At 40.4% G+C, this 23,928-nt stretch overlaps 1 protein-coding gene across 2 annotated transcripts in view; it reads right to left on the bottom strand.

Annotated features, from left to right (window-relative positions):
• RAI14 (retinoic acid induced 14) overlaps nt 1-23,928 on the bottom strand; it is a 125,399-nt gene that overhangs the window by 77,716 nt on the left and 23,755 nt on the right. For both annotated transcript variants that reach the window (XM_045565814.1, XM_045565816.1), the window contains exon 2: nt 23,579-23,662. In XM_045565814.1, coding sequence (XP_045421770.1) covers nt 23,579-23,614 — 36 coding nt within the window. In that variant the 5' untranslated portion in view covers nt 23,615-23,662. The remainder of the gene's footprint in view (nt 1-23,578; nt 23,663-23,928) is intronic.

The following is a 23,928-nucleotide window of genomic DNA, read 5'->3' as shown; positions in this document are numbered from 1 at the left end:
CCTACACACTACAATGCATGATTAACACTTGAAAGCTGTTCAGCTCTGGTTAAAAGGTGAAAGAAGAAAATGAAAACTACGCTTTCCAAAAACTTGATTCTTGTTAAAATTAACTTCAGGCATGTGAACAATTCAAAGATATTTTTATGATAACTCTTTAAAATAAACCCAGCCTTAAGATGAACCACAATTAACCACGGTTTAATTCATAAATGAAAGAAACGTATGTGTTTTATCAAGTGCACAACTAGAATCCATCACACACACATGCTGAGTGTATAAAAATAAATGTACAACTTTAAGATTCATATACTGGCCACCAGCAGTCAGAGAGCATTTCTTCCTGACCATAGAGAGGAAGCGTTTCAGCCATTAAGAAAAATATATGGTGCTGTCACAGGAGAGGGACGAGGCTGCAGCCCGCAGGACGCCCCAGCACCCTCACCCAGAACCTCCGCGATCTCCCGAGCTTGGCGAAGGGGGTGAGGAAGACAAGTCCCAGTGATGCCCAACCAGGCTCGCTCACTTTCCTCTCAAAGACGGACCCAGAAAGCAAGGGGAGAAAGTGGGAAGGCAGAAAAAGTGAAAGAGAAGATGTTTTAAGAAATTAACCCAAAATTCATAATTAGCTAGCCACATGACAAAAACTACTGACCACTCCTGACTTTCCACGGTGTATGTTCTGAATGGAGGCACAGCGGCTGACCCAGGAGGGACGGGGGAGGCCCCAGAAGACAGGGAGCCTCTGCCTCACCTGGGATCTCATACCCAAATTCCCACTCATCTCAAAAGATGCAGGCGTGTAAATCCCCCTACACATCCTTTCCTATCATACAGAATAGTTGTCTATTTGCTTGTCTTTTGCCACGACCAGCTCCAGATGTGTGTTATCAAGGCACTTGCAAGGTCAGAGTTCTTTACAGATTTCAAATTCCTAGAGGACAGGAAATATGGTTGTTTTTCTTGCACTGTACTGTAACTACCCAAATATAAATACTGCACACAAATACATAAATTCTTGCCAGGAAATGCTTTTTTTTTTTTTTTTTTAAAGTCTCATTTCCTTTAATGTGTCTGGTAGTGTAAGAATTCTGGGAAGACTGACAATAACATCCTTAATTTGTAACTGACATAACTGTGATTCATTCATTCATTGATTCATTCGTGCAACAGATTTATTGAGCACCTCTTATGTGCCAGGCTGGAGATTCAGCAGTGAACCCCTGAGCCTATGTCCTCCTGGGGCGGTGCTCTAGGGAGAAGACAGGTCACAAACAAATACTTCATAAATAAACAGGTAACATGTCAAGGGTGAGAAGTGTCTGAAAAGTTAAAATGAGTGAATTGGAAGCAAAAAGAGTATGCAGATATTATACTGGGGACATCAGGGAAAAGTCTCTTTAGGTGACATCTGAACAGAGACCTGGAAAAGAGCTTTCTGGGGCAGGGAACAGCTTTCTGAGGCTCAGGTCGTGGGTGGACAGAAGGACTGCAAGTGAGCCCTGAGCAGGGGCTAAGGTCTCCTTTCTCTAATCTACCCTTATTTTGATGGCTGGACTTGCTGTGAGTACACATTTATCCTTTCGGGGTGGCCGCTGTTTCCCAGGTTGGGCTACTGCAGTTCTAATCTTAATAGAACCAGGGAACCAACATCCAGGTCCCTTATCAGAGAGGTGAACAGAAACAGTAAATGAAAAACAGAATCCCCGGGCTAAGAATTTCTGACAATGCAAGGAAGGTATTTAAACATAGTATAGTTCATACGAAACACTCCACAAAACAGAGTTAATTATTATTAGATGTTATTGAATTTTACAGCTGGGAGTTCTTATCTTCTTTCCTGTCCAATAATTACTGTTAAGCCAATATTTATTACTTAGGTTATCATATGACCTTAACGCCAGCAAGTGGTGAAACCACTCAGGTGTGAAAATCAAATAGAAAATCAGTCTTCTGGCTTCTTGGCTAGAATGCCCACTACATATACTTAATATTGGTTCCCTCCACTTCCCCATCCCAGATAATCCAATGCCACATTTATATGGTTTCCTCTCTAAAAATGTGAAATTATTTTGCCATCTCATTTGTGTTTAATGTGACTTTTTAAGGATATTCTGAGAACACTGGGTTGAGGAACAGACACCATCAAAGAGAGGTCTAAACTGACATTAATAGACACTTAAAAATAAGAGAGAAATCTAGTAATAGAGCCATTAAGTTGACACTTAGAAGAATTTGGAGAATGTAAACCCAGTTTTAGTAGAACTATAAACCATTACTCAAATGCAAAACAAATTCAAATAGAGCAATAAATATCAGGATAGTAGGATTGTCTCAGGAAATTATACCCAGAGAAGATGAAAACACCTAAGAATTTCCTATTAAACCAATCCTCAATGAAGAAAGAAGTCAAGCCTAAGGGTCTTCCTTTTTAAAAGTTTTGTTTTGTTTCATTTTTTGACTCCAGTACTAGAAAGTACTATCTTGCAATGTCTTTGCATATGTGCAATCTACTGAATATCTGTATACTCCAAAAATTCATGTTGAAATCCTAACCCCCAATGTGATGGTATTAGGAGGTGGGACCTTTAAGAGATAATAATTAGGTCCTGCAGGCAGAGCTGTCATGAACGGGATGAGTGCCCTTATAAAAGAGACCCCAGAGAGCTCTCTTGACTTTTCCTCCACATGAGGATACAACAAAAAGTTGGCAGTCTGCAACCCAGAACAGGGCCCTCACCAGAACCTGATGTCAGACTTCCAGCCTCCAGAACTATGAGAAATACATTGTTGTTGTTTATAAGGCTATGGAACTTTGTTATTGCAGCCTGAACTGAGTAAGACAATATGTTTGTTATTTTCAAAATATAATGCATTCAAATAAGCCTCTTAATTTTATAAAATAGTAATAGCAGCATTAGTAGTCGAGTTCATTAGCAACAAAATCTGTGAGTCATCTCCTCAAACTCTTATGATAATGCAAAAAGCAGTCACAGAGATAGCTAAGTCACAAGGCCAAGTTCACTGCAGAGTTTGTAGCTAAAACCCAGGTGTCCAACTCCAAAGCCCATGAGCCCAACTGCTACACCCCACTGCTCCTTTCCTAAGTCATCAGCCAAGGCCAAACTCTTTTTTGCCATCCCCTACTTATCAAATCAATCAACTTTTGCACCTCCTGACTCTTTTATTATCATTTGCACCCATGTTTAGGAATGGAACTATTAGTTGTCTTTCCTTTCTCTCATGGGGCATCCAAACAGTTATTGATTCTACCCTCAGCATGCTTCTTTTTTGTCCATGTGTGACCTACTTTTCCTTGGGCCCTTTGACCCTTCTCCCCTAAATGATCACCCACGAATCATTCTACCTACTGCCAAACCTGATTGCCCCAATTAGCCCTATGTAGCCCTTCTACATTCAATTTTTGAAAGCAGAGCACAAAAGTGAAGCACACACACAGATTACTTACTCAAAAGCCTTTAATGACTCCCCAGTGCATAGGAAATTAAGCACAATCATTTCATCCCAGGAGGCATGGACCTAGATGCTCCCAAAACAGTCTTTTCCCCTCTACTTTCCCCAAAGGCCACCCCACTGCAGACACAGTAGACCACATGGGCACACCCTGTGTGTCCCTCCTCCACACCTTTGAAGATGCTGCAGTTGACTCTATCAAGAATGACCTCAATCCCATCTCTCTCAAAATTCTGCCCATCTTGCAAGATCCTTCCTTTGGGGAGTCTCACCTTCCCCTCCCCTCCCCTCCACATCCCCTCCCTTGGGCATGATGGTTTTCTTCTCTGAACCTTCTCACCGCTGTCTGTGTTCTTCTCCAATTCCACTCCATGGGATCGTCTGCCTCATCCTGACCAACCACCATCATCAGCTCTAGGTCACAGGCTCTCGGAAGACAGGGACTGACCCTGCTCACCTTAGCATGTTCTGGAGCACTCAGTGAAGGGGCTCAGAAAATGCTTATTAAATTTATCTTAAAATCCACCTCACAGAGATTGTATAAGACTTTCTTTTGAACCTTTAGAACATACATTTTGTATCACTCATGTGGTACTTATATTCTGCCCTGAATGTTATTCCACAGCCGTCCCCCATCACCTGTCACTGACCAGGACCTGGTCACACAACCGGAAGCAGTTCAAAGCTTACTCTTTTTGCTAGGTCCACTGCATCTCAAATAAAAAAATGGTTTCTATTACTAAGAAAGAATAGAAGAATGGCCACTGGGTACTCTACTAGCAATCTCTGCCACTGGGAAGGAAACAAACGTCAGAATCCTACTGCCTTAGAGTGCTCATCAGAAGTCATTTAGTCCAATGTTTCTGAAGCTACTCATTGGTAAGAATCACAGGGCAGATCCTTACTGAAATACAGATTCTTATGTTCCACTCAAACCTACTGAACCAGAACCTTCAGGGAGAAGACCTGGGGATCTCTGTTCTTAACAAGGACCTTATGTGATTTTTATCATTAAGAAAGTTTAGAAAACACTAAAATCCGATCTTCCGCCCACTTGGCAGTCCCCTGAGCAAATTCCTGAGCCCAGGAACCCTGGGTCAGTCCAATCCACCCTTGAGTGGCAAAAGGCAGTATCTGACAGAGAGCCAAGCCCACAGGAAGGGACCACTATAAAGAATTACAAAAATAATTATGAACCAAGTAACCAAGTGCTTTAACCAGCCATCTCTGTCACACGAACAAATGCCCAGTATGTAAATTCAGCCCTTTTCTTTACAAAAAGCTTTAGGATGACTGTTCTCTATTTTTTTTTTTTTTCAATCTTACTTTATCAATTGGAACATAAGTTTGACAAATACTGGGGCGATGTCTCACATCTCTCTGGCTCGTAGCACCAGGCCCAGCATCAGTGAGAGCTCCACCAACGTTGCTTTCTCTTAGTTGACAGCCTAATTTAGCCTGTGGGTGGACAGGTTTCTCTTTGAGGAATAAAACAAAGCTACAGATTGAAAGGTATAGTATACTTTGTAACATTTAGAACTCAATTCTTACTGACTTAGGTTCACTATTTACTTATCCATTACAACATTTATTTCCTTCAAATGTATTGACCACCATGTAAGTTACCATATTAGTTACATGTGCTCTATCATCCCCACAGTCTAGAATCCAGGGGGCTGAGTACAAAGTTGTGATGATTGAACTCTAGGACTGATGGGGGATTCCAACTTCATTTGTTACTGATCATGGGCCAGTAATACTGAGATAACACGACAGAGAGAGGTGGGGGAGTGGGAGAGGAAGACCCCCAATTATACCAGAAACAACTTCTATCTGCCGTGACCTTTCCACAGAAGAAAATGATTCCTACTTGCATTGTGTCTGATGTTTCTTTATGAGCAAGGATTTGCTGTACACCCTCAGAATGTAACAAATAAAGACATAAAGATATAAAAGGGAGATTCTTTGGGTGTACTGGTGCTATAGGTTGAATTACATCCTCCAAAAAAAAAAAAAAAAATGTTTAAGTGCTAACCCCACCCCACAGTACCTCAAAATGTGACCTTATTTGGAAATAGAGTCTTTACAGAGGTAATCAAGTTAAAATAAGGTAATTAGGATATCCCAATCCATTGTGACTAATGTCCTTATAAAAAGGAGAAATGGACACAGAGCCAGATACACACAGCAGGAAGATGATCACACGAAGAGGGAAGACTAGAATGACGCACCTACAAGCCAAGGAGCGCCAAAGACTGCTAGCGACTACCAGAAGCTAGGAAAAAGCAGAGAAGAATCCTTCTTTGTATGACCTTATCCAGAAGGAGCATGGCCCTGCCCACACCTTGATTTCAGACTTCGAGCCTCCTGAACTGCAAGACAGTGCATTTCAGTTGTACTAAGCCACCTAGTTTGTGGTACTTTTGTTACAGCAGCTCTATTCAATGAATACAATGGTTAATAAGGAAAGTAGAAGATGTATTTCCTTATCAAGGTCAAATTCATTTTCCAGTGACTAAGATTGAAGCTATTTACATGCAAAAATCAGTCTGAATGCAGAACACAAGAACCACAAAAGACCTTACATCTACAAAAGAACTACAAAAGAAACAATTAGACCTTACATCATGTTTACTTTCTGCAGAATGGTTTGCAAACCAGGTTTTCCTACATGTTATCTATGTGGGGTGGGGGTGGCAAATTCAGTCTGATGCCTCTCAGATCAAGAGTATCTACAACACCACTCCTCTGCTACATTATTTATTCTGGATGAATGGTTATAAACACTTTCTGCTCAGAAAAATCTCCTAAGGAGATTTAAAATATCCAACCCCAGCTCCTCTCCAGATTTTATTCAGTTGTATGGGAGGAAGATGCAAAGCAGAAATAACTTTTTTTTAAAGCTTCTTAGGTGATGTTAACGTGCACTGGGGGGGTAGGAACAACTCCCTAAAATTATAGGGGTGAAGATTTTTTTTTTTAAACATTAATGCGGAGTGAGGGGAAGTCCTCCAAAACTCAGAAATACTAGCTAGGAAAACCCATCCTGTGTGAAACTGACATTAAATACCCATAGACTTTGAAACGTTACTTTAGAAACTGAATTGCCAAATGAATAATTGTTCTATCATTGTTTGATTGGCAACGTTTTAAGTAAATGGCACCAGGCAGGCTCTCAGGCATCTAATTTTATCTGTGGCATAATAATCTTTTATAATCAAAACTCCTTCCCTCCCCATAGTTTTAATGGAAAGTAAAATTTTATCATAGTTTAAAAAAAAAAAAACTACTGATGTTTTATTTTCACTGTTGCAACTTGGCAAAATATCCAAATACCTAAATTTAAAGAAACCTATAATCTATGAAATATTTTCTAAATAAATTTAAGGGGAAAAATTTTTTTGTTTTGTTTTGGTAGAAAGGGCAGGCTAATTACTTGACAGCTGTTTAACGGCTGACATAATTATACTGTTGGAACTCTGCAGAATTCTTAAAAATATTTCTTTATACTTAGCTGTTTTATTACTTCAAATGTGGTTCTAAAGAGTATATTAAATTATATCTTCAATTCTATGTAGATAAAACTCAGGAGCAACTTAGCTTTTATACTACGTAATTTCTTGAAAAGATAACCTTTCCCCATTCCACTTCAGAAACAAAGCAAACTCATAAACACAATAGATATATTAAGACATAAAAATGTCTTTTTATTCATTCCTTTTTCTATGTTTTCCTACCCCTATATCAATCTCTCTTTTGCCATTTTTTCAAAGCTTTGATTTTTCCTTTGGAGAAAAAGTCAGAGACTTGAGGATTTCCTGTCTAGAGCTCTACTTTGTGCTTAAGGAAATGTACAAAAGGAAAGACCTGCATATTTCCAAAGAAGGTTATCATTATTATCACTTACAGTAGGAACAGATTCTTTCTTCCTTGTTTGTTCTTAATTAGTAGAGATTACAAGGAAAGTCATGGACAAGAAGAAGATACATTTTGACTAAGTGCTGGGGGAGAAGTGCTTGAACACACTTCAATTAAGACGTGTATTTTGTTTTCCTGAAGCCTATGGGACTGTGCACAACTCCAGTAAAAATAAATGTACTGCTTTTGCCATACGCTTTTACAGAAGCAATTACCAGTGGACACAAAGATGGAAGGGAGCCGAGGGGGTTGGAAAGAGACCTGAACAGGAAAAACAGAATTTTAAAGCTTAATGAGACTTTTGAGAGCATCTCATTTTACCCATGTGAAAACCCAAGGAGGCAAACTGATTGCAGGAATCATACACGCTAATTGGCAGAGCTAAAGATCAGTAAACGTAGCCTGCAGTTCTGTCCACATCATGTGCCAAGTCTTGATGCTATCTGGAAGTTACAATCAAATGTTGAGCTGACCTCTTTGCCTCTCTGTTTTACATATTTATCATCTCTTAATATGCTATTATTGATGTGGGATGGGAACAAGAGCTGGAGGTCTTGATGGTCTTGGCTGAGTTATTGCCTCTCCTTAAGGAAGATGAAAACGTTTTCTGGAGTGGAAAAAGGATATTTCTCATGAAACGCAATCCACAGTACAAAGTTCAATGTCAAGGAACCACATGAGGCATATCCAAAGGGGGCAAGCATTACTTCTCTGCTAGTAAGATAGCTGGAATACCCTGGCATTTCAAGCAAGGAAAAACACTCCTGCAATTACAGGGGCCTGCAACAAAGAGTAAACTACACAGATGAGGAACAAAAAGCTTGCAGGACCCTGTGATACAGCATAATCATACAATAGGCCCAACACCAATGTAATGAAGTTCTGAAATGAAAAACTTCTTCCACAAGTCCAGAACTCCATGGCTCAAGTATCATCTTTAAAAATGTCAACATAAGTGCCTAAATATCAACCTCAAATCTATTACTCAGATTGAGATATTTTGAGTAAGAGCCCACCAAATATGGGAAAAATCATATAAAGGCAGAAAATAATCCTTAAGTGACATTATATTTATATTTACCTTATAATAAATCTTCATTGTGCTCAGTTTAATGAGTAACTCTTAATAATGTAAAGATATACACATTCCATGGGTTATATAAAGCCAAGGCTGCTAAAGTGGGTGATTTAATATTTCAAGGAAAACTGAATTATGTGAAGGTCAAGTTCCTTTTAAAAAGTATATTAGGAGACATTACAAAAATAAGGAAGTAGTTATAAATCTGAGTGCCAAGAATGGTAACTCCCTTGTATGGACAGAGAAAAACACTAGGGCAGAACAATTACATTCCCATGCTAAGAAAACCCTTAAGAGGGGGTGGGGGGGACACAGAGAAAGGCCAAAATCACAGCATTAAAAAACGCATTTCATTGAGATGCTCCATATGGAAATTAGTGGTGTTAAATCGGCAGCTTCAGAGGACAGAGGGCAAATACAGGGGTTGTCTGCAAACATCAAAAGAAAAAAGGAAAGTGGCTACAAACCAGTCCCACAAAGGCAAATGTAAGTGGGCTGGTAACTCCCAGGTATGAGGGATCACACCTGATTATGCTAATGTAGAGATCACTATGTGGCCAGTATCATTTCATTTTCAGGCAGTTTTCTTCTTAGGATTTAACACAGTACTACCCAAGACAAATGTAATATAATGCCACATTTTATATTTCCTGATAGCCACATTTTTAAAAGTACAAAGAAACTGTGAAATTGATTTTAATAACATACTTTATATAACCTAATATAGCCAAAATAGTCATTTCAGCATGAAATGCTCATGAAAACTATTAGTGGGATATTTTACATTCTATTTTCAAAATCCTATACACTTAGAGTACATCTCAATTCCAATGCTACATTTTTATCTGAAATACTTGACATCTATTTAGAGATTTAGATTTGAAAAAATAAATTCATATACCTAAGATGTCTCAAACTTAAACATTTTCATATCTGAATTGTTTTTAAATTTAAATTTATTAAAATAAATAAAATTAGTCAGGCATGGTGGTACATGCCTATAGTTCCAGCTATTCGGGAGGCTGAGGTAGGAGGATCGCTTGAGCCCAGCAGTTCGACAAGTCTAGCCTGGGCAACCTAGTGAGACCCTGTCTCTAAAAGGAAAATAATAAATTAAGTAAATTAAATTAAAAATTAAGTTTTTTAGTAGCTCAACAGATATACATGGCTGGTGACTAGAGAGTGGACAGCACAGTGCTATCATCTTTGTTCCATCCTCACAGAAGGACTCATTTCTCTTTCCAACTTCCAATGGAATATTAAAATAAAACTGAAGGCATCCTATAAGGAGATAAAAATTTCTTCATTATGGAAACCTTTATGGAATTCAGCTTACAGAAATGGAATAAATGTGTTTTTAAAAATTTGATATAGGGGGTCTATCTCTGGGAGTAGAATTAGAAAGTATTTGGAAAAGAGAAGTGAATATCTTTTGCATTTCTATTGTACTTAATTCCCACAATATCCCTAGGAGGGATGTACTTTTCTGAAATTCCCATTTTACTGCTAAAGAAGCAGAAGCTCAGAGAGTTTGGAGACAGTTAAGTGGAGTGTACAGAATTTGAGGTTAACTAATCAATTTAACTAACTCTTAGGTGAGTCTTGAGTGAACTTAACTAACTCTTAGGTCTTGGGCAAACTTAACTCTTAGTTCTTGGGCCTGTGCACAACACACTGCCCAGCTATTGAGTCACATAATTATGGATACTGATTCCCCGGAGGAGTTTAGGAAAAACAGACAGGACAAAGTACACGATGGGAGTGTTCATCTCTACAGCTAGCCATTTAAACCTCTCTCTATTGAAAGCGCCATAATCCGTAAATTCTTCACTTGCTATGGTGACTGACTCAACATTCATTCTCTCTCACTGGACACAGAATCTCTGGGTGCAGAACCTAGTAACCAGTAGTTTTAAAAGCTTTCCCAGTATTGTAATATATAATGAGGTTTGGCAACTACTGCTCTGGATTAGATCTCAAACTTCAATTTGCATCAGAATCACCTGGGGTGGGGGTGGAGCGTGGGGTGCTTTAGAAACACAGATCGCTGGGCCCCACTCCAGAATTTCTGATTTGGTAAATCTGAGGTGGCACCCATGAATTTGCATTTCTAACAAGTTCCTCAGGTTTTCTCATACTGATGATGGTCCCATCACACTTGGAGAACCACTGAACTAGAAAAAAGAGGAATGTACTTAATTGAGGTAAGGAAAAGAGGCACCACAAATTCATAAAGAACTTTGTTCACAAGGGCATGTTGCCAGGCTTGCATCTGCCTAGAAGGTAACCGCCTGAATCTGAAGAAGGTGCTGGATGCCTCCGACATGCAGACCCAGCCCCCAGAGGATGGTTTCCCATGGAGCTATCAAAGCTTAAGCCTCAGGGCCCCTTCCAAGGCCTACCAATAGTATATGTTGTTTCTGTGTTTGTTTCTAGTAAAATTTACAAAAGTAAGGGTTTTGGGTTTTTTGGGGTTTTTTTCCATATTTTTCTGCATAAACCTCACAAGCCACAAAACTTGGATCATCTCTTTGAGACCTCTTATGCCTATTTATATCTTCCAGATTTTTTTCTAGGAGAAATGCATTAGAAATTTTTAAAACATCACAAATATGTTTAGAACTTGCTTTTATCTCTTAATAATAGTATATAAAACAGTGTTCCTTAATAAATTTCTGCAACATTTTAATGGCCGTGTAATAGGTACCCAAAATATACTCAACCTTTAAATATTTAAGTGGTTTGTAATTTTTATGTATTTATCACCATGGTGAATTTCCTTAAAGCTAAATATTTATGTCCATCCTTATTCCCTTAGTATTCCTAAGTAAAAGTGTTGATATGTACCATATGCATTTCTTATTTGTTGTAATTATAATGTAATGTACAATTTTGTAATGTGAATTTCCCTCCATTTATCATATGGGTTTTTCCAGCTGCTGCATAATTTTTAAACTTAATGTCTGTAATGACTCTAGAACATTCCTCTCTATGGATATAACAATTTATTTGTCTACTCCCCCAACATCTGGGTTATTCTCAATTTTTCATTAATATAAATAATATCCCAACAAACTTTTTTTCTTTTTTCAGATTATTTCCTTAACATAGCTTTGCTTAAGTGGGTCAAAAAGTATAACAATGACCAACCAACCCAAGACTATTGTTTATAAAACACAGCTTGTGGTAGAGAAACGTGGTGTCAGTGTGAACAAGGTCATGATGGGCTTGAGGTCCCAGAGCCTGGCAGACACCTCAGGTTCAGGACATTTAACCTGCGACCGTAATAAGACGTGTGTCTGTCTTGAGGGCTTGGCTGACCATTCTCCACATTCTGGAGAATAGCTTCCCAGCTAGGAGCAAGTTGTCCGGAATCTTTCTGACAAACTATGGCTGAATGATTCACAAACATATAAGAACTGAATAATATTATAGTATCCTGTAAATGAGGTTGAAACAGCTGCCCCAACAAAAACAGGACCTAAGCACTCTTTTGTTCTGTTTTATTTGCAGTAATGCCTGGCAGTGTTCTTAATCAATGACAGTTGGCTCTCTGTGGCCAGAGACACATGTGACAGTCTGCAAATTGGGTCTAAATTTAGATAATTTTCTGCCCAGGGAACACAGGCTGGTTAATTAGCCTACGCAAGGTCTAAGTTCATAACTGTGATTTCTTTTGTGTGATTCTCCAACCACTTGCGCTAATGAACTATAGATACAAAATAATTTCTCATTTTGGGTACAAAACAAGTACACAGGTGGGTTGTAAACAACAAGCCAGACCCTCCAGTGATGCTTATTAACTTCACATAGCACAATCAAACGAGGCTAGGAGGACATTCTGGCCATCGTAAAGGAAACACACCCAGAAAACACCACTGACCTTTTGTTTCTGTCCATGATATGGGTAAGTGGTAAGTACTGAGCAGAGAGGGCCACAAGGTGATAACGATGAATGGTCAGTATTTCCATTTTATACTTATCCATTCATTCAGTACAGTGACTGGTGCCAGAAGCTGGGCAGGATGCTGCTGGCAGAGCAGGGAGAATGATCCCATATGGCCTACTGTGCCCCAAACTGCCACCTGCCACCTAAATCCACATGTTCACCATGGGGTATTAGGTGGCTTTCCAAATGCACTTGAAAAGACAGGAATCTACAGTAACATTTCCACGACTGCTGAACTTACTCAACACTGACCAGTGCTTACAAAACAATCCACTTTCCGGCTATTCACTGGGCACAGAAAATTCCTGAAGACCAGAACCCAGAGCCAGAAACTACCCTCGGAGGAAACTGCCCCAAACCCACTGGAGCACAGCCAAGCTAGGTTAAGTCACACCCTCTGTTATTTTAAAAACAGAAAACAATACATATATACCTTAAGTCTCAGGTCCCAATTTGCATTTTAAGTCCTCCTCTCCAAGCCACCCCTCCTCAAAACAGGTCTGACCACTTTGATTTCCATATTCTCCACCCCCTCTTATCTCTGGCCCCAAAGGCCTGGCTAGTAGGCGTCACCAAGGCAGGCATTGGTCAAAGTTTAGCCGTGATTATTATCATCTGTCAGTTGCCACTGGAAAGTGGAATGAGGAATCTGAAATTCAATTCCAGGCCTTTACTTGGTTGGCTAGAGTCATCATATTTGCCATTTCCTCACCACAAACACCTGTGTGCACCAGCAGCAGCAGGACACAGTGGCTCTGGAGCAGGAGTCCCCAGGTGCAAACATTGCTTCCTACTTTACCTTTGTGATTCGGACAAGTGTTACAGGTTGAATTGTGTCCTCCACAAAATCTGTATGCTGAAGCCCTAACCCCCAGTACCTCAGAATGTGACCTTATTTAGAAACAGGGTCAATGCAGATGTACTTAGTTAAGAATAAGGTGGGCCCCTGATCCAATACAACTGAGATCATTAGAAAAGGGGAAATTTGGAAACAGACATGCACAGAAGGAAAACACTAGGTGAAGACGAAGGCAGAGATTAGGGAGATGCTCCTATAAACCAGAAAACACCAAAGATGGCCAGCAAACCACCAGAAGCTAAGGGAGAGACATGGAAGAGATTCTCCCGTACAGCCCTCGTACAGCCCTCGGAAGAAACCAATCCTACTAACAGCTCAGGTTTAAGCCACTCTGTGGTACTTTGTCACAGAAGTCCTAGCAAACTAACACAGAAAGTTATGATGTTGCAGTTCTCTCATTTGTAAAATGGGGATAAGAATAGGACTTCACTAACAGAGAGGCATAGATAAATTATAATTTGTTAGGTTGCTTAGAATAATGTCTGGCAGGTAAGTGTATTTTAGTGGTAAATAGTTCTTCCCAAACATTCTTTTTTAATCAAATAGATTCTCACTTTTTTCCCTAAGTTTCCTAATGCCTCTTCCCACCAAGTTGCTTAGTGAAATCCAAGTGCAAAAATAAGCCCACGCCAGATTTCTCAGGAGATGAGGGGCTGGCTGTCAGGGCCAGAGCAGCAGGGTGTGGCCGCACAACTGAGACCTTCCTTTGTGTATCAAAGGAATCTAGGCTCCCTCCCTGCTCCCTCTTCATCACACCCACTCACATCCCATCCTTCCCCTCCCCGCAGCAGCCACCACCCTGGCCTTGGCCCTAGTCCTGGACCGTTTTTCCCTTACAGTTTCTCAAAACCCTGAATCATCCTACCGCCAAAATGTAATCATCTTGCAGCCTCACTCTTCATTTTTACCCACCCCACCCAGGGCTTTCAATGCTGTAGGGAGAACTCCACCCACCCCTCCAAACCCTACTTTCTCCTACTGTCCATGTACACCTCCCTCTTCCTTACAGCCCCACCTCTACTCCTGAGGTTCTCCTCATTAGTACTGTTTTCCTCTATTAATCCTAACTTACCCAGTCAAGATGGGCCAGCCCCAAACTCCTATGATGTTGACAGGCCACATGCCAGAGTTCATTCTGAGAGGCATAAGCCTAGCACTGACATAAATGTTTCATGCATGTCAGATGTATTATCTCAACTAGACTTTTTTGAGACTACTCATTTGTCGCATCTACAGAGGACCTACAAATGCCAGGCACTGTGCTATGCATCAGGGTTAGCAGATATCAGTAGCCTCCATTTGTTGAGAAGTTACTACAAGCCAGATTTTATCCTAATCCTTGTGAGGACACTGTAAAGGAGGGGCTGGCTTCATCCCAGGTTACAGGTGAGAAAACTAACCATCAGAGAGATTACGTAACTTACCCAATGTCACACAGACAGTAAGCAATAACACTGGGCAAGAGAGAAAACAGCTAAGGAGGAGTACAAGGGGTGGAGCTAGTAACTAGCTGAATAACCAGACCCCAAAGAACATGGATCAAGGCACTTTCCATCTGGAAGGATGTCAGTAGTTATTTTATGTATACCTACATGTCTCTGGGTAGAGCTTTTCAGCGGCTCGATACTTTTATCAATGACTTAGACTAAGATTAAATAAGCATCCTACCAAGTCTGTGGATGACTCCATGTGATTATGATAAAAATCAGAATTTAAAATGATACAAAAACTAGAGAAATAACTTTATCTAACAAAATGGAACTTAACATACTTAACTAACAAATAAAATCTAACTAGAGTAAACATAGTGTACTGCATTTGGGTTTAAATGCCCCACAGCACAAGTACATGAAGAAAAAGAGCTTTACAAGTAACTGAGAGAAAAAAATAAATAAAAAACAAATTCAATATGAACCAAGAGGAGGTGTCTACCAAAAAAGCTAATATGATCTTAGGTTATATTAATAAAGGTACACATCTAAGAGGTGGACACTGTACTATTTTTAATGTTCTTTTGGAAACAAATCTAAAATTCTACTCAGAATTCTAAGCCCCAAAATTTGACAAACTGTCATATATGTTTAGATGAAATTAGTCTATGCAATTAAGAATCCTCAGATTTCACAATTTTATAAACTACATATTGCCTGAATACAGGAACTCGGTGTAACCTAAAGCTAAGTTTATAACATACAATTGTAGGCTGACATCATTCCCAAATTTTTCAATGAAGGTGTGCGATCAGATTATGTTAGTTCTTATCTGTGTGAGAAACCCCCAAATTATGACTGTAAAATGATGTACTTAAAACAAACCCATGTTAATCCCACATATGATCAGATCAGGTCACCAACATATTAACTGGACTTAAAAGGAAAAGCCTGACCGATTACCTAATATCACCAGCAGGTAACACTCAAGAGCAGTTTCCATTCCTACCTGGAAAAGGCATTTAACTTCACCTACGACAGTCTGCTGCAATATAGGCTTCCATCAACAGGACAATGGGTATTGGGCGAGTAGCAATCAATAGTCACTTCCGGAGTAAAAGTAATCAGAATTGTAGAAAGTCACTAAAGTTTGAGAACACTGTGGCACACCTTTACCATCCAAGTCTCAAAGGAGACCCTATTGGAAACTGCCTGTGGCTGAGTTAATTGCCACCAGTAATCCTTCTCCCCCTTTCCTTGAGGTTTAACTGGTTTCAAGGCCACCAACAAGAGAATATGATTTCCTGCCTCCCTTGCAGCTAGGTAGGGGAAATGTGACGAAGCCCCAGTCAGTTCCCTGTGAGGGCAATGACTTCTGCACCTTTGCTGTCACATTCTTTAAAAAGGAAAATGCTTGTGCTTCACTCTCCCTCTTTCTGGTTTCTTAAGACTTGAATGAAGACCATGCAACATGGATGACACCCTAGAGCAGCTCTCACCAGCAGAACCATCATGCAAGACTTACATCATTTTAAAGTTTCTAGTAGCCACATTGAAAAAAGTAAATAGAAACAGGTAAAATAAATTTCACTCTATGTCCAGAATATTAGCACTTCAATGTAAAATCATAAAAAATTATTAAGATATTTTACATTCTTTTCAGGGGACAATGTCTTTGAAATTTGATGTGTATTTTACACGTGCAGCACATCTCACTTTGGACTAGCCACATTTCACAGGCTCAAGAGCCACATGTGGCTCTACCCTGCACAGTGCTCCTACACTGCACAGTGCAGGTCTAGCGTATAGCAGGACATCAGAGACGGGCTTGGATCCCTACCGGAATCAGTCTAGGGAGCAGAGTTGCCCTGATGGCCTTTGGACTACTTGAAACTTGTACTTCAAAAGAAAACAACTTCTATCTTGTTTGAGCCACTGTATTTTAGGGTATTTTGTTAAAACAGCTTATCCTGTGCCTAAGTAATATGCTCACTGGGACCTTACCGAAGAACCCTGCAGCTTCTCAGTTATGAAACAGCCCTTCAAATAATGGTCAGATTCATGAGTTCACACTCTCATCAAAAACCCCTCTAAAAACATAGTTCATATCTGAAAAATTGCCATGGAAACATTCTCAGCATTGGTAAATACATCTCAGAATAAACATATCCAGGGAGAACAGCTGGTTCCTTAGACTTTTTCTTGCTCTATTCTCACATTATAAATCTCTGCACTTCCCAGCCAACCAGTCCATTGGGCAGCCCAGGAAGCATGAGGGAGCTAGAAGCCATTAGATCATTTGGCATCCTGAGAAAATTAAAAAATGAAATCCTTTTAGGGAGTTATTCAAAAAAAGTGAAAGCATTTTTGTTAATAAAAACTGCTCTAATAATCGAATAATCGAGTTGATGAAAACACATGGACTTTCCTTTTTTAAAAGGAGGTAGGGACGCAAGCAAACGGAAAGCCAAGGCTAGTTGCTGAAGTCATCTTTAGAGACATACTGGTTCTAGGGCTCATGCTGACTCTATCACCATATACATGAAAATAACCACCTCCATACAGCAAATATTTTGGGGTAGAAACTCAACCGAAAAACCTCCGTAGGATGATTCAGAAGTAGCTGCTGTTTTACTCCCAAGAAAAAGTTATGTAAAGAATTTGTCAAACAAAAAACATGTAGGTCAACAATAGCCTCAGTTCAAAATGATTAGGTAATTAATTTAGAAGAAAGAGATAAGAGATAATAACCTAAATGACTAATTCCTTGTGTAGATATAAGATTTCTCCAAGTTTAGGACCCAGGTTCTGTGTCATGTTGGTCTCCAGCTGGAAGGGTATCATGTTTAACCAAGAATTCTGGTCTGGGGTAACCAGAATAAAGCTGTGACCCATTTAGCCAGCAATGGAGTCCGTTTAGACATAGATGTTTTACTAGCTCCACTGGAAGAACAGAAGTAGCATCTGTTCTCTCTCACTTCAGAACTTAAATCTGAAAGGCATTTGGCTGTTTGGAATCAAAGAACCCAAGATTTTCCTAGATCCTGTCCTGCCGAGGAGGAATGATGCTGACATTGGTGAACTTTGCCACTACAGATGGGCTTATGATGATGTAAAATCATTGTATGGGTCTTATTTATGCTTAGGGCAACAGGGTAGCATTTATTTTATGCAGTTTGGAGCTTCACAATTTAGGAATGCCTTGTCTCAACAAGTGAGTGTGCAGTTGACAATGCAAACTCTTGTGTCAAGAAAAAAAGAAGGTTCCCCTCTCTCTGCCATTTACCAAACATGTGACTTTTGCCAAGTTTCTTACCTGCCCTTGACCTTCATTTCTTCCTCTGTAAAATGCTATTGTAACAATGGTGTTTACTGGATAGTTTTGTAAGTGTTAATGACAAAGAGTATGTCAAGGGCTTGGCACAGTGCCTGGCACCTAGTGAGCATTCAATAAATAAGGACTGTTCTCCTCATTACTGTTGTACGAGGTCAGCAATCAACACAGGTTCACTCTTGCTATTAATGTGACATATTAGGCAGTGACAAAAAGGCCACTGCAAAAGTGTGATGCTCCAGCTTCACTCTCTCAGGCACTGGAAACAGTCCCAAAGATGAAGAACTAGTGGAGCTAAGGTCTGTGACAGCACATGCTCAGTAGAGGAATTCCAGGCTTTGGAGAAACTGCTCAAGGACGGAAAGGCCTGGAGGTATGTTACGGGTTCAGTTGTATCCCCCTCACCCCCATTGATATAGTGAATGCCCCCTAAACTCAGAATGTGACCTTATTTAGATATAGGGTTTTTACAGAGGTAATCAAGTTTAAATGAGGTCATTATAGTGAGCCCTAATCCAGTGTAAGTGGTGTCCTTATAAAAAGGAGAAATTTGGATACAGACATGCACACAGGGAGAACATCACGTGAAGATGAAGGCAGAGATTGGGCCGATGCTCCAGAAGCCAAGGACTACCAGCAAAACTCCGGAATGTAGGTCAGAGGCATGGAACAGATTCTCAGTCACAGCCCTGACGAGGAACCAACCCTGCTAGTACCTTGATCTTGGACTTCTAGCCACGGAACTCTGAGACGGTGAATTTCTGTTGTTCGGGGAGGCCACCCAGTTTACGGTACTTTGTTATGGCAGCCCTAGCAAACTGATATATAATACAAGGCAAAATCAGGCAGCAAGCAGATTCTCCATTTAAAAAAGGCAGAGAAGGCCTAGAAAGTATGTAGCATGACACAAAATTGACCAAATTTCTCTCTAGAACTTTTACTAGTCTACCTCTACCCGATGGGATCATCTTTGGTGTATTTTAAAATTATGTCTGTGAAAAAGAGGCTCAGCTTTACGACGGATTTGACCACAGCTCCTGTCTACAGAGAGATTTGGATTTCAAACACTGTCATTTTGTGTGTGTGAGTGCATGTGTGTGTGGTGGGGGAGGGAGGCTTAGGCATCTGTTAAAACTTATTATAAATGACTAAAAACTCCTTGAAAAAATACCTTGGCAGAGATGTCGGTTGTCGACCTTCATAAGAGTTGTTATCTCAACAAGCAACAAAACCCCTGTCTGAGCAGGATGTGTCTGGTTCCACAAGATTCATGGAGTGTGTGCATTTCCTTGGCTGAAAGCTACAGTTGTTAGTAGCTGCTATGTAAAGGTATACCAAAAATTTAATCTTTCATGGAGCCAGTCGTTTTAAACTGGCTGTTTTGATTTTTTTAATGGAATGTCCGCTGCCTCCCTATTATAATGGAAAACATAATTGGGAACAAATCTTTCATAAAATTGAGCACACACCCACAAAGTAAACTGTGAAGCCCTCAATCATGTTTGAGTGGCATTTCTTAAGATTTGTTACAAAGATCTTTCAACTCCACTTCCCATCCCTCAGCCTCCACCCATTTCACTCAAGGCACTAAAAATTGGCATTTACAAAGAAATTCCAGAAGCCTAAGCATTTTATTAGCAAAGGGAAATCCCAACCTTTTTGGCCTCATTTCTCATGATGACAGCTCATTTTTCCATGTAGAACCACATATTAGTTGCTGCAAATATTTAAAGAGGTAAAGAAGTCACTTTCAAATTATGGTCATAAAGAGCACACATAATGATGATTTAGAACGCTGTGCTTCTTTTATAAGCATAAAAGTCAGTCTACTCGTTTTTAAAACTAGATGAAAACGTTATAGTGTTCTTGGTGCCATACTCAGAGCCAATACTTAGGGTATTCTGCTGGGCTCCTGAAGTACCACCATTTTGCATGTCAAGGGCCATTTCTGAGACAGAGTCTACCCACTGTGCTGCAGGCTGGCTCCCCGCATTGGCCTCCCCACCCCCCACACACACACTCATCCTTCCCAATCCCACCTATCCTCAAGGCCTGGGTGAAGCCCCACCTCCAAAAGCTCCACAAATGCTCCCACTGCCAGTGATTCATCCCTCTGAAAACTGACAGCATTTATCACCAGGTCCCACAACTTAACTACTTATAGCACCTTAAAGGTGCCTTTAGCATCTATATTCCATACGATTTGTATTTTGCCCTAGTTATTTCCTGCATGTTTTTTTCCTTCTCCCACCTAAGTTTCAAAGACAAGACTATACTTTACAGTTCTCCTATATCCTCTCTAGTACCTAACCCAAGTTTAAGGACTCCCAAAATATAGATATGAACTAAAAGCGGTTATCCACCATCAAAGTTCCAAAGTTCTCTCTAGCCTCTGTGGGTTATCTGCAAGGTCCCAAATATATTTAAGTATCAAAGCAACTAGACAGTGACATTTTCTAATTTCCCCTACTACACTCATGCAAACCTGCCCCGGACACAGTTCCAGTCGTCTAAGTGTTCTAGAAAGGACACGCCCATTAAATCTCTACCCGCATGATGGTCTTGGGGTCACAGAGAGACCTGAAGACCATCCATAGGAGGCCTCTTTGGGTCACTTTTGCCCTTTTTTTACTCCTGGGCTTTGTTCGCAATGGCCACAAACCAGTCTGGCCGCTGACCTCCCAGACACAGGCTGGCTGAAATGCGATCGCGCCAGTGGGTCACCTGTCTTCTCTTTCTGCAAGCTCGAGAACCTGATCCGCTACCCTCTTCTTCCTACCTCCCAGAAATACAAAGAACCCTTTCTTCCTCCTTCTCCCTCAGACAAAGACAAGCAGGAAAATGCGATGGCTTGATGGTTTAGGATATTTTGAGAAAGACCACTTGTTTTAGGTAAAAAAAGATTATAGCTTGGCTCATTTAACTGAATGTAAACATTTGTAAACTGGGTTTTCTTGTAACAAGTAATACATATACATGCATGTATATAACAAAAAATTCAAACCGAAAAGCAAAGCTCCGTGCCACACTCTCTCCCAGCTCTCAGTTCCCTGCCTCAGCGGCACCAGCTGTCACCAGATTACTTACCCTCCGACCACATAAATTTTTAAATCCTATTTTTTACTGGGGGTTTCTACTTAGGAGAAACGAATAAATATTTACCAAGCACCTCCTACACCTCCTGAGCACCTCTTAAGAGTACATTTAACCTTCACAACAAACTTGTGAGGCTGATATTATTTCCTCCACTCTCCAGGTGAGGAAGCTGAGGTTCAGAAGAATACGAGACTTGTCCAACGCCACAAACCTCGGCCTGAATCCAAAGTTGCCTCTCCAAGCTACTCTCTAGGCTGCCCAGTTTCATAAAGTAGAATCTCCATCCAAAACTCCTCTTTCAGAAAACACAGGCTCTGAAATCAGACTACTTTGGTGAAAAAAACTGGTTCTACAACTTACAGCTCTAAGAAGCCAGGCAAATATTACTGCACACCCCGAGGCCTCAGCTTCTCTGTCTGTAAAATGAGCTTAACAGTAATACCTACCACGTAAGGTCTATGGTAAGGTCTTCACATGAATTCCATGTGAAGAGCCTGGCATAGCACCTGACATACAGTTAACACTTCAAAAATGGTTAGTATTAGCATTATTATCCTGTAGTTGATTAACAAACAAGTGTTTGAAATGATTTTCTTTTTTGTTTTTATTCCCTCCATTTAGTTTTACAGTGACGTGGCTTGGGGAGACCATTGGTGATGAATTTGGGGAGCTGTTTGAAATTGCCTGGCTCCTATGCCAATTCCTTCTCTCTCCTCCCCCCTGTCTGTTCCCTGAACACTTCTTCTCTTACCACTAACTGCCAAAATCACAGCCTTTTCTGCTGCCAAATCCCAGAAGATTTTACTAGTGTTATTACTGTGTTGGTTTTTTTTTTTTCTTAAATCATGGAAATATTTCAGTTTTTTCTTTTTAAAAAACTATATTCCAGCAACACCCTCTCTACTGCCACCAGTTTTTAATTTCTAAACAAAAATGTATGTGCCTATCATTCCTCTGTACCCCTGTTCATATATCATGGAACTCCAGACTGATGAAATTTTGCTAAAATAATTCTGACCTATACAAATGGAAGCTATCCAAATTCCCTTGGAATGGAAAAAGACATTTGTTAACCTGGTCACACGATTTACAAACCCATATCCGCTGAACTGGGCAACATTTTCCATTTAATTGCCTTTTCCTCCTTAACTGAAAGCCAAAGGAGATGTGTAGGCTGGGGTGTCACAAGGCCAGCAGACGAGAGGCTGAAGGTGGTTTCTCGGGGGAATGGCAGGATCACAGGGCCAAGGAAGTCAGGTGACCAGGCCCTCACTGTGGCCAACAACTAGTTGTATGGCATTGGCCAACTCACCACGCATTATCCGAGTTTTAGTTAATTTATCTAAAGAATGAGAAGGTGAGACAACCCTTTTCCTAAGAACCCTTTCTAGCTCTTTCTTTAAGTGAGCCAATCTTTTGCAATCACCCCCTGAGCATCTCATCTGGCCTGAGCCTTATCAGGGCAGTAAGTTATATGTCATGATGCAGCCTCAGGAGATAAGCTTCTGCCAACAGTAGATGTGCATGTGACATGCCAGCCATGAAAGACGCAGCCTCCATTTATTGCAAAAATGCAGCTGTGCCAAGCTGTCAAAATGTAATTCATGGCAAAGCAATAAACTCCAGGTTGATCTTTAATCACCTTATATGAAATGATAGCTGAGCAAGACCAGTTCAAGGGAGGCATACCTGGGCTTCTGTCTAATACCCTCCATGAATTTCTCCCATTCTACAGTTCTGTTTGAAGCATCTGGAATGTGGCTAGTACAAGACTAGGATCCCAGCAGGGTTTATAAGGAAACCTGTTGTTAAAATATCTTTGTGTATAACCCTTCTGCTATGTTATCTTTCCCCATTTTCTCCTCCGGGAGACTTTGTTTCATAATTCTGACATCATAACTGGTTCCTCCAATCCAAAGTTTATAATGATGGATAACAAATGAGTAAGAATGCCAGGAATTCAGGGGGAGTAAGGTACAGGCAGCAATAGATATTGTTGTTTTACCACAAAAGCCTTAATAGAGAGTTGAACGAGTTACCTAAAGTCAAAGATAAACCATGCTAATATGCAATTCCTTAACCACCCTCATGAGACCGGTTTCTTTTTAAAATGACATTCTGAATCAGGATTTTGGCAACTTGAGAAATGCTGAGGTTTTTACTGCTCTTTTAAGATGTTTAATTTGACTTTCCTTACTCTACAAGGCACAGACCCCCACAATTTTAAAAATGTCATTTTTGAAAGCTATACGCACACACAGCAAGGAACCCAGAGCACGCCACTCACAGAAGCCACCCTGAGCCGGCCGAGCACGCCCCTGGTGTCTGTAGTTCATTAACCCAGCAGCACCGTGTCAAGGAAAGAGCGGGGCGGGCGCTGTTTCTGCAGCTCCGTGGAGCAGAGGCCGAGCAGCCAGACCGTGAGTCACAGCATACTTACGTCACTCTTCCTGAACTTCGCCTTCAAGCTCTTCATGTTTAGTCCATTCAGCCTTCTAAAGCTCTGGAGGAGATTTTTCAACACCTAAGCAGAGAAAGAAAGAAAGAAAGTATGTAGGTTTCCAAATAAACATTACAGATACTGTCTCTTGATTGGATTACAACTTTGGGGCCTGGGAAGGAGACAGGGTTGGGCTAGGAAGGTAACTAGGGTTAACAGCCGGGAAGTGATAAAGAACACGCGCTATTCCCACTCATAATCTACTCCCTAGACCTTTCTGATATAGTCAAATTAACTAAAACTTTAACTTTTTTCTTCTTATTTAATTGGCAAATAAAAACTGTACATAC

This window comes from Lemur catta, chromosome 12, assembly GCF_020740605.2.
Source record: "Lemur catta isolate mLemCat1 chromosome 12, mLemCat1.pri, whole genome shotgun sequence".
In the NCBI taxonomy this organism is placed as follows: domain Eukaryota; kingdom Metazoa; phylum Chordata; class Mammalia; order Primates; family Lemuridae; genus Lemur; species Lemur catta.
This window is presented reverse-complemented; position numbering and strand designations above follow the sequence as displayed.